This window comes from Procambarus clarkii, chromosome 48 (genome assembly GCF_040958095.1).
Source record: "Procambarus clarkii isolate CNS0578487 chromosome 48, FALCON_Pclarkii_2.0, whole genome shotgun sequence".
NCBI lineage: Eukaryota > Metazoa > Arthropoda > Malacostraca > Decapoda > Cambaridae > Procambarus > Procambarus clarkii.
This window is the reverse complement of record NC_091197.1, coordinates 32,243,970-32,256,024: the sequence shown is the minus strand read 5'-3', so window position 1 is coordinate 32,256,024 and position 12,055 is coordinate 32,243,970. Positions and strand designations below refer to the sequence as shown.

The 12,055-nt window shown below is 40.5% G+C and overlaps 1 protein-coding gene across 2 annotated transcripts in view; it reads right to left on the bottom strand.

Annotated features, from left to right (window-relative positions):
- Positions 1–12,055, bottom strand: part of LOC123764820 (uncharacterized protein F13E9.13, mitochondrial) — a 74,863-nt gene that overhangs the window by 60,737 nt on the left and 2,071 nt on the right. The window contains exon 1 of one of the 2 annotated variants that reach the window (XM_045753004.2): positions 11,008–11,172. The exons of the other annotated variant lie outside the window; for it this stretch is intronic. Coding sequence (XP_045608960.2) covers positions 11,008–11,049 — 42 coding nt within the window. The 5' untranslated portion in view covers positions 11,050–11,172. Of the gene's footprint in view, positions 1–11,007; positions 11,173–12,055 lie in introns of those variants that run through there. 2 annotated transcript variants of the gene reach the window in all.

Genomic DNA, 12,055 nt, shown 5'->3' with positions numbered 1-12,055 from the left:
ATTCTCAATCTCTGGATTTTATCCTTTACAAGCAGCTTGCTTTTAATGAATTTATAAAAAAATGCCTAGTTCCGTTTTACATTTGTCCACTACCCCTTTCTCAAAGTTCCCTTCTGCCTCTCTCCTCACTGTTGTATACTATTTTTTCTTGCTTATTTTTAGTGCTGGTATGTTTGAGGGTTAGGCCTCTTCCTATAATGTACCCATTTTTTTATTGTCTTTTCCTCTCTGGTAATCTCACAATTTCTGTTGAACTAATCCAGATTTTTTGTTCTGCATCTCTGTTTTGGTATATATTTTTTGTGCCTTCATCATATATTTCACAGAATTTGGCATATATCTCATTTACTTCCTTGCCTAGCAACAAGTTTTTCCAATTAAATTCATTAAAGAATTTACCAAGTTCTTAAAAGTGTCCTCTCCCGAAATCAAGTTTATCAACTGTTTCAATTTCCCCATTCTCTTTTAGATTATATCACATTGATTTCATTTTCAAAATGACATAGTCACTTTTTCACAAGGGAGGAAGGTACTAAATGTCAGATACCTTCTCTTCCTTCCTGGTGAATATTAAATCTAGCACTGATGGAACATCCCCTTCCCTAGTTCTCATGTCCTGCTCAATGTAATTACCCAAGTGTAATTACCTAAGTGTAGTTACAGGATGAGAGCTACGCTCATGGTGTCCCGTCTTCCCAGCACTCTTTGTCATATAACGCTTTGAAACTACTAAGGATTTTGGTCTCCATCACCTTCTCACCTAATTTGTTCCAACTGTCTACCACTCTGTTTGCAAAACTGAATTTTCTTATATTTCTTCAGCATCTTTGTTTAGTTAGTTTAAATTTATGACCTCTTGTTCTTGAAGTTCCAGATCTCAGGAAATCTTCCCTATCAATTTTATCAATTCCTGTTACTATTTTGTACATAGCGATCATATCTCCTCTTTTTCTTCTATCTTCTAGTTTTGGCATATTTAATGCCTCTAACCTCTCCTTGTAGCTCTTACCCTTCAGTTCTGGGAGCCACTTAGTAGCATGTCTTTGCACCTTTTCCAGTTTGTTGATGTGCTTCTTAAGATATGGGCACCATACAACCGCTGCATATTCTAGCTAAGCCTAACAAAAGTCATAAACAATTTCTTTAGTATTTCGCCATCCATGTACAATATTTAAAAGCAATTCTGAAGTTAGAAAGCGTGGCACAGGCTCCTCACACAACGTTCTTTATGTGGACCTCAGGTGATAGTTTTCTATCTAGAACCACCCCTACATCCCTTTCTTTATCAGAACTCTTTAAAGATTTTCCACATAATTTATAGGTTGTGTGGGGTCTATGTTCTATTCCATATTCAATAACATGGCATTTATTTACATTAAATTCCATTTGCCAAGTGGTTCTCCATATATTTATTTTGTCCAGGTCTTCTTGAAGGGCATTACAATCATCTAAGTCACTTATCCTTACTATTATCCAAGCCCACCCGAGTCACTCAAACATCTGCCACTACCTTGGATCACTTATGGACTAAAAAACAGCTCCCCTTACATCTGGTATAATCTATGACAGAATAACTGACCACTATCCTACCTTCCTCATAGCAAACATGGACATAACACCACCAGAAAGCAAACTTTCATTCAGGCTACACAGTGAATCAGCTTTAGGCAATCTCTCAAATGCACTTCACAATATTAACTGGGAATCTGAATTCAATAATACACAGAATATAAACTCATTAACTAACCACTTTCTCTCCAAAACTCTAAGCCTCTACAACACTCACTGTCCCCTCCTTACCAAACAAGTAACTGACAAAAGAATAAACAATCCGTGGCTCACAAGTGGCATACTCAAATCAATCAACAAAAAACATGAATATGAAAAGAAATTTAGGACTGGCCTAGTTACAAAGGAAGTAGTTAAAAAGTACTCATCAGTGCTACCGGTATCATAAGAAAAGCTAAACTTTCATATTATGAGACTAGATTCAAAGAAGCAAAAGGCAACATGAAAAGCACATGGAATACTATCTCTAATATCCTAGGAACTAAACAACACTCCCACAACCTGATAGCACTCTCTAAGGATAGCGTTACACCGTCAACTGCTTTAGAAATGGCAAATGAATTTAATAGCTTCTTTTCATCGATTGATGCTAACCTTGCCAGTAAAATCCCACAGACTCAGACACATATCAACACATATCTCTCAGGCAGCTATCCAAACTCTCTTCTCCTATCATCAGTCAGCCCGACAGATGTTGTGTCCATCATACACTCACTAAAAACCAAAGCTGGGAACATCAGTGAAATCCCAAACCATTGTATACAAGAGCGGGTCCCATGCCCATGCGCCACCCATAACTCTGCTGTTTAACAATTCCCTAGAGTGTCATACCTTCCCTGATATCCTTAAAAAAACAAAAGTAACGCCAGTTCATAAAGGAGGCATTCCGGCAGACATAAACAATCATAGACCAATATCAAACCTATCCATACTATCAAAAATATTTGAAAAAATTATCTACAAACAGCTCTACTCCTACCTCGTAAAATTTGACATACTCAGCCCCTGTCAGTTTGGCTTCCGCTTCCAAAAGAGTACCAACGATGCAATTATTAAATAAATAAATAAAATAAAATAAAAAGTTTATTCAGGTAAGGTACATACATACTGTACAAGAGATTTTACATAAATTGATCGATTTATAGAAGGAGCTTGTACATACAATGCCTAAAGCCACTATTACGCAAAGCGTTTCGGGCAGAAAAAACATTAATGACTAAAACTTAATACTAATTGAGTATAAAGAATAAAATGTGTTGAGAACAAATAAAAATAAAGATAAAAAAGGGGGAAACATGGCTGAAAAAGCAGCACAAATACAATTAGGTCGACAAACAGCGTTGTTTAAGAAAACAGACATGGGTTGACAATAGAGGGGTAAGGTAGGTTACAGGGAATTTATTAGGTAGTGCTTCGTTTTTATCTTAAACTGGTTGAGAGAGTTACAGTCTTTAACATGGTTGGGAAGGTCATTCCACATTCTGGGTGCCTTGATTTGTAGAGCATTTCTAGATTGATTAAGTCGTACTCTTGGAATATCAAAACTGAATTTATTTCTGGTGTGGTGCTCATGGTATCTGATACAACCTTCAACAAAGCTTTTGAGGTCAGGATTGGCATTACAGTTCAGCATTTTATATACAGTATGTATAATACACATGAGAGAATGTGCACTGACTTAATATCTAACATATTCAGAGATTTGAGTAGGGGTACCGAGTGATGTCTGGGGCCAGAGTTGGATGTTGTCCTAATAGCAGCTTTGTGTTGAGTAATTAGAGGACGTAAATGATTTTGGGTAGTAGAACCCCAAGCACAAATACCATAGTTGAGATATGGATAGATGAGGGAGTAATAGAGCGTTACCAGGGCATGGTGGGGTACATAATATCTGATCTTAGAAAGAATGCCAACAGTTTTTGAAACTTTTTTTGATATATTTAGAATGTGTCCCTGGAAATTCAGCTTGTGGTCAATGAGAACGCCAAGGAATTTGCCATCTAATTTGTTACAAATTTGGGTATTGTTTATTCTGAGATTTATTTGATTAGAGGATTTATTGCCAAACAGAATATAGAAAGTTTTGTCAATGTTAAGGGTGAGTTTGTTGGCCGTTAGCCAAAGATGGACTTTATTTAGCTCAGTATTTACTGTGGCATTTAGAGCAAGGGGGTCAGGACTGGAGTAAATGAAGTTTGTGTCGTCAGCAAATAGAATTGGTTTGAGGTGTTGGGAGGCATTTGGAAGGTCATTAATGTAGATGAGAAAGAGGAGAGGGCGAAGTATGCTGCCCTGAGGAACACCGATGTTGATGGGGTACGGTGGGAGAAATTGAATTATTCACAGAAACATACTGGAGCCTGTCAGTAAGGTAAGATTTGAGGTATTGCAGGGAGTGTCCTCTGACTCCATAATGATGTAATTTAAGAAGAGGGTTTGGTGGTTGACAGTGTCAAAAGCCTTATGCAGGTCCACAAATAACCCAACAGGGAACTCATTTTTATCAAGAGCTGCATGAATCAAGTTAATCATACTAATAAGTGCATCGTTAGTGCTTTTTATGGATCTGAAGCCATATTGACAAGAGCTAAGTATATTGTGTTTGGCTAGATAAGAGTAAAGCTGCTTGTAGATTAGTTTTTCAAATATTTTTGACAAGTTAGGCAGGATTGATATAGGTCTGTAGTTGTTAACATCTGTGAGATCACCACATTTGTGGACAGGGGTTACTCTCGCTTTTTTTAGAATATCTGGAAAGGTTTGGAGTTCAAGTGACTTGTTGAAGAGCAAAGCAATAGCAGGGGCTAAAGATCTGGAGGCTTTTTTGTAGATTAAAGTTGGTATCTCCTCAAGGGCACTAGACTTGGTTTTAAGGGAAAGGATTATCTCATTAACGTCAGTGGAATTAGTAGGCTTTAGGTACAGAGACTGTGGATGGTTACCTGTAAGATAGTCCTTAACATCAGTACAGGAAGATGGAATATCATTTGCAAGGGATGACCCAATGGAAAAGAAGAACCTATTGAACTCAATAGCAGAATCAGAGGCTGAAAGCTGACCATCGTTATTGGACAGGAGTGTTGGTTTGTTATTTAAAATCTTGTTAGATCCCAATATTTGTGAAATTGTGCTCCAAGTTTTTTTAATGTTGCTCTTTATTTGGGTAAATTTATCCTCGTAGCATTTAGTTTTGGCTCGTCTAATTATTTTAGATAGCAATAATGAGTAATTCTTTGAGAATTCTTTGGAGACGGTTCCTAACCTATACTTCTTCTCAAGGTCATGTTTTTTATTAATGAATTTAAGTATTCCCTTTGTAAGCCAAGGATTGTTAAGCCTTTCAGTTGTGACTTGTTTCGTAAGCATAGGACAGTGGGTGTTATAAAGGCTGAGAGTTTTTTGAAGAAAAGATTACACTGCTAGGTTGATGTCCCCTATGTTACCTAACTCGGACTCCCAGTTGACATTATCAGCAGCAGTTATAAAATTGTCTATAGCACTTTTATTGTGCAGCCTAAAGCTTAACTCCTTTGTCTCTAGTGGTGGTTTGTTAATGTTTGTTAAGAGAAATGTGGGGTAATGGTCTGTAGTGCTATCGGTGATTATACCTGAAGTAAGCGGAGAGGTTATGTTGGCCCAGATGTGATCTAGAGTCGTGGCAGTACTATCAGTGATTCTAGTAGGTCTAGTGATTAAGGGTATGAGGAAGCAGGAATTCATACAGTTGAGGAAGCTACCAGCAGTAGGGTGTTCAAGCTCGCAGAGGTTAATATTAAAGTCCCCTGCGATAATTAGATGGTTATTAGATTTATCTTAATAATCAAGAAATTATTAAATCTCTAAAAAAATCTCTGATAAATCAAGGAAATTAAATATCAAGGAAATAAATCAAATATTAAATCTCTAATAATCAAGGAGATTAGATTAATCTCCTTGATATAATTTACTCATCCCTTGACAAAAATGCGCTTCCTATTGGACTCTTCATTGACCTGAGAAAGGGCTTTGATACTGTTAATCACAACTACCTCTTACGTAAACTCCATCATTATGGAATCCGAGGCCATGCCCTGGACTATATCCAATCCTATCTTAGTGATAGACACCAATGTGTAGCCATCAATGATATAACCTCTCCCACTCTACCAATAACTGTTGGAGTGCCACAGGGCAGCATCTTGGAACCTCTCCTATTTCTTATATACATCAATGATCTGCCTAATCTCTCTAACATTCTGAAACCTATATATTTTTTTTTTTTTTTTTTTTAGATATACAGTATACAAGAGTTGTTACATTCTTGTACAGCCACTAGTACGCGTAGCGTTTCGGGCAGGTCCCTGGAATACGATCCCCTGCCGCGAAGAATCGTTTTTTCATCCAAGTACACATTTTACTGTTGCGTTAAACAGAGGCTACAGTTAAGGAATTGCGCCCAGTAAATCCTCCCCGGCCAGGATACGAACCCATGACATAGCGCTCGCGGAACGCCAGGCGAGTGTCTTACCACTACACCACGGAGACTGTAATTGTTTGTTTGTTGATGATACTACTCATCTACTCTAACCCCAACCCACATACACTAAATATTGTTGTTAATAATGAACTAAAAAACCAGCGTTGAATGTAATGAAACGCCATTTTCTGGGTGAGTCCCGGAGGCTCCCCGGAGCTATCCCAGGCTGATATGCTAATGTCAGACTTTGGCATCAGTCATGTGTATGGAGTTCTTAGGCCTACCGGGGACCACGGCCAGAACCGGGCCCCCTCAGAGAGGCAAGGGGAGCAATGGCCTATAGAAGCCCCTGTGTAGTTGGAAGCATTCTATGTCTGCCATCGACCGGAACAGGCACCCAGAAAGGTAAGCGCCCCAAAACAAACCCCTATTCTGGTTAAAATTGCTACCTAAAACCGAACTAGTGGATAGAACTCCCCAACCGAAAACAAGCAAACTAGTGTGACGTCACACACTGCCGCGCCGCTGTCTGCGCAGCTCCCCCCTCCCCGGGAGGGGGAAGGGGGAGCCCCAGACCCCCCGCGCCGGCTACCCACACCTCAGTTCTTGAGGCTGGATATCAAAAACGCGAAAAACCGCCGACCGGAGGGAGGGAGGGATGCTGGGGAGCCTCCGGGACTCACCCAGAAAATGGCGTTTCATTACATTCAACGCTGGTTTTCTGGGGGGAGCCCCGTCGCCTCCCCGGAGCTAACTACCCACAGACAGAAAAAGAGGGACTTACCCGGGAGGCGGTCGTCGCTCACCCCTCAACTCGAAGCCGAGACAACTGGCTGCAACCGCCGACCCAAAGCAACACAGGCCCGACGAGGCCCAGGGACATTCACAAGGTAACGAGCAGCCAGGACCCTGTTCGACCGCCAAAATCCCCGCGCCCGAATATCAGACCAAGACATATTCCCAAAGACGGCAGCAAGAGCCGCGAACTTACGAACGTCATGGGCACGGGGATAGACCGCAGGCTGGCTGGACTTAATAACCCTGCGGACGACCTGAGAGACCCGAACCCGCGAACAGGGAAGAAGGGAAACCGGATCAACCCACAGCGCGTCCCCGGACACAGAAGCTGTGGCGCGCAAATAACGGCGAAGCGCCACAACCGGACACAAAACATGATGCACCCCCGGCATGACCAACCAAGCATCAACCACCCATGGACCCCTCCGGAACGCAGCAGTCTCATTCTTCGCCAGAAAAGAAGGAGACGGCTGCAAACGAACAAAACTATCACCACGACCAAAAGAGCAGAAACCCCTGCGCCGGAGGAGAGCATGAAGCTCCCCCACCCGACCCCCAGAGGCCAAAGCCAACAAGAAAAGTGCCTTGGAAAAACAATCCTGGACCGAAGGGGCCACAACGAAACGAGGAGATGAAAGGAAAGCGAGCACTCTGTCCAAAGACCAGGACGGCTCAGGCGACGCATGAGCAGGCCGGAGGTGAAACAATGCACGAGACAGCTTGCGAAACTTCTAAAGCTGAACCCCAGGGACGTGTACACTCACGGGGACCTAGCAGGGGGCGCCACCAAGGAGAACAGTGGAAGGGCAAACAAACTGAATAAAACGACAGAACCCCCCACCAGGCAAAAACAAAAAGAAAAACAAAACCCCGCAAGAGGACAGCGAACCCCAAGGAACAGAGCCGGCCGCGATGTCGGAAATACAAGCTGAGCAGCACCCTGCGCCCCTACCAGTGCAAACTGCCTCTTACCTGCCGGTAACAAGGGAGAACAGAACACCCAAGAGCCCAACAGGCGGCCGAAAAACCGAAAGGTAAAACGGACCAGCAGAGGCAGACCCCGAGGAGCCTGTGGAAGGTGGCCCCAAGCCCCAAGGGCAGTACTTACAGGGCACCTAGGGAAGGCAGCCCTAGGCACATGCAGCCCGAGTACTGAAGATAACTCCTGGCTCTCGCACCCACAAAACTAACACCACACGCAAAGCACAGTGCAGTAGCGACACCGGAGCCAGAGCACACGACCATCGCCTATAGCATCAGCCTCAAGAACTGAGGTGTGGGTAGCCGGCGCGGGGGGTCTGGGGCTCCCCCTTCCCCCTCCCGGGGAGGGGGGAGCTGCGCAGACAGCAGCGCGGCAGTGTGTGACGTCACACTAGTTTGCTTGTTTTCGGTTGGGGAGTTCTATCCACTAGTTCGGTTTTAGGTAGCAATTTTAACCAGAATAGGGGTTTGTTTTGGGGCGCTTACCTTTCTGGGTGCCTGTTCCGGTCGATGGCAGACATAGAATGCTTCCAACTACACAGGGGCTTCTATAGGCCATTGCTCCCCTTGCCTCTCTGAGGGGGCCCGGTTCTGGCCGTGGTCCCCGGTAGGCCTAAGAACTCCATACACATGACTGATGCCAAAGTCTGACATTAGCATATCAGCCTGGGATAGCTCCGGGGAGCCGACGGGGCTCCCCCCAGAAAAAGTCCACTTATGGATGTCAACCAACAAACTAACACTTAACATAGAAAAGACCTACTACATCTTATTTGGAAGCAAACCAACAAATGCAATTCAGCTTCAGATAGATAATGTTAACATTAGTAATAAAAATGATGGAAAGTTTCTTGGCCTAAACTTAGACAAGAGACTCAACTTCAGCACCCACATGCAACACATAACTAAGAAAGTCTCTAAAACAGTTGGTATACTCTCCAAAATCAGATATTATGTACCTAACTCTGCTCTCATCTCACTATATTATGCACTAATCTATCCCTATCTTAATTATGGTATCTGTGCATGGGGTTCAACCACTGCAAACCACCTCAAGTCCATCATCACCCAGCAAAAATCTGCTATCAGAATCATAACAAATTCTGCTTTCAGACAACACTCAGCCCCCTTGTTTAACTCCCTAAACATGCTAAATATAATCTCACTCCACACATTCTCTTGTGTCAACTTCATTTACAAAACCCTGTTCTTAAATGCAAATCCTGCTCTGAAACTCTCCTTGGACAGATGTAATAGGACCCATTATCACCACACCAGAAATAAATATATCTTTGATATCTCCAAAGTCAAACTTAATCTGTGTAAACACTATGCAAATAAAGGGACCCAGTCTATGGAACTCACTCCTTAATGAATTGAAAAGCTGTCCAACTTTTGTGTCATTCAAAAACGAAACTAAAAAGTACCTAATTTCATCTTCATAGATACCTTATGCATACATAAAGCATACCTTGTTGCTTTAAAATTGCACTGGATCTAGTGCTACCCAATCTCCCCATCTTTATGTACCCAATCCAAACAACTTTACTATTGTGATCATTGCTGCCTTCTTATATGTGCTATCAATTTGCTGAATGGTGCCTATTAATCTTTGTTTAAATTACCAATCAAGCTGTCAATTCAATCTATCAGAGCTTTAATATACCAATGTACTTAATATACTTGCTAATCTCTCATTTCATTTTTTTTCTTGTAATGAATCTGTTATCATTTTATTAATTCTGCTAGAATTTACCTACTTAAAATTATCTGTTAGATTAAGGACCTGCCCGAAATGCTGCGCGTACTAGTGGCTTTACAAGATTGTAAATACTATGCTATGTATTCTCACAAACCCAATATACCTTCTTGTATATGAGTAAATAAATAAATTATCTTAGCATCATCAGCAAACCTGTTCATATAATTCTGTATTCCATCTGATAGATCATTTATGTAGACAATGAACATTACCAGTGCAAGAACTGCACCGGTAGTTCTCACATGTTAACCCACTTATTCTAAATGCAATAGTGAATACTGAACTTAATCAAGTCCATTTGTGGTTGAGTGCTAACAAACTTACCCTTAACATTAACAAGACTTTTTACATTTTGTTTGGTAACATGTCCAACAATTAAAATGATTTAACAATAAACAATACCCAAATTGCTAGCAGAATAGATGGGAAGTTCCTTGGAGTTACAGTGACAAGCTAAATTTCCATTGCCATATACAAGACTACCAAAAAGGCTTCTAAAACAGTAGATATTCTCTCCAAAGTTAGATACTGTACTATGTTCCTCACCCTGCCCTAGTTACTCTGTATTGTTCATTTATCCATATCTACAAATACAACAAAATACAAATACAAATGTTTATTCAAAAGAATGTGTGTACAAGGAACATAGGAGTAATGTACAATTGAAGGGACAGGAGTTTTGCCCGTTTTGCCCGAAACGCATTGCGTAATAGTGGCTTTAGGCATTGTATGTACTAGCTCTATCTATATATCAATCCATTAATGTAACATCACTTGTATGTATATACCTTACCTGAATAAACATCTGAATCTGAATCTGAATCTGAGTTACATAATCTATGAAGCCACTATTATGCAAGGTGTTTTGGGTAAAACAAAATAAAATGGACAAAAATTTAACCAAGGTGTGAGGAGGTAAAACACTTAATACTAAAGAAGAAAAGCTAACAGAAGTGAATGTTCATGGAAAATAACAAATGAATGCAAAAAGATGACACTTAAGGATGACAGACATAGACTATTACAATGTAGAGTCAGTAGTTGTAGCAATAGTATAGTAGTTTATTTACATTAATAATACAACAGAAATAGAGGATGCAGTTTAAAACAGCAATTGGACTCGCTCATAACATTTTGTTTTAAACATAAAAGAACAGAGTAATAAAGTCATTGAAGGTCAATGGGGCCAACAATAAAAATGAACCAGTAAACACTTTAACAAAGAAGTGCAAGAAATTAGATGGCAATAATACAGAAAGTACATAATACTCAGTAAATAAAAATTAGAGAAAAAAGTAACACAAAAAAAATTATTACAAGGAAAAATGTGAGTGAAACTAGTTATAGGGAATAGATTATAGGATAATCATTACATGATATTAAGTAAGTATTTCTTAGTCTCTCTTTTAAACTGGTTGAAAGACATACAGGTTTTACTTACATTTGGGAGGTCATTCCACGATTTGAGACCCTTGATATGCATTGCATTTCTGCTTTGGTCGAGACTCACTCTAGGAATATCAGAGATATTTGATTCTTGTGTGGTGATCGTGAGTTCTATTACAGTCTTCTAGGAAGCGCTTAGGGTCAGGATTAGCATTGCAATTCTGAGTTTTATAGATATAGAGAACACTTGAGAGCATGTGCAGAGACATGATATTTAACATGTTCAAGGATTTCAGTAAAGGAGCAGAGTGATGTCTGGGACTGAAATTTGTGATTGTGAAACTACATCTATCGAAAGTCTGAATAGCCGGTTATCATTTCCAAAAATGTGAGCAGGTTTGTAAGGCAAGATCTACTTTTAATAAACCAATGTTGCGTTGATTTTACAAGATTGTTCTCCATGAGATGGTGAATGATTCCCTCCCTGAGCTTGTAGATGTGTGAAGTAAAGTTGATCGGACAGTAGTTTTCTGCTGAACTTTTCCTGCCTTTTTTTAAAATAGGGGTAACATTTGCTTATTTCCAATCTAGGGGATCTAGCCCTTGGTCCAGTGATTTTCTGAAAAGGAGTTTCAGTGGTTGATCAGCCCAATGATAGGGCTGATCTATAACTAAGTAATAATAAATATATAAATGTTTATTCAGGTAAAAGTACATACATACAAGATGAGTTACAAACAGAATGTTGGATTTCTAGGCTGAGCTAACACATACTATGCCTAAAGCCACTAATTGCATAGCATTTCGGGCAAGATGTGGGAAAAACACTTAGACTAAAACTTAAAACTAATTGAGATCAAAGCAAATTGAATTGCAAAACGGGGGGAAAAAAAAGATTCATCTCATCACCAATTTGTTTCATCTTATCGAGACATTCAAAATACAGTACTGATCAATTTGGAGGATGTTGATCCAGACAACTTCCTCAATAGGTTAGATGTTGCAGTTCCCATGGTGTAGTGGTTAAGACACTTGCCTGGTGTTTCACGAGCACTTTGTCCTGGGTTCGTATCCTGGCCAGGGAGGTTTTACTGGCCATCAAT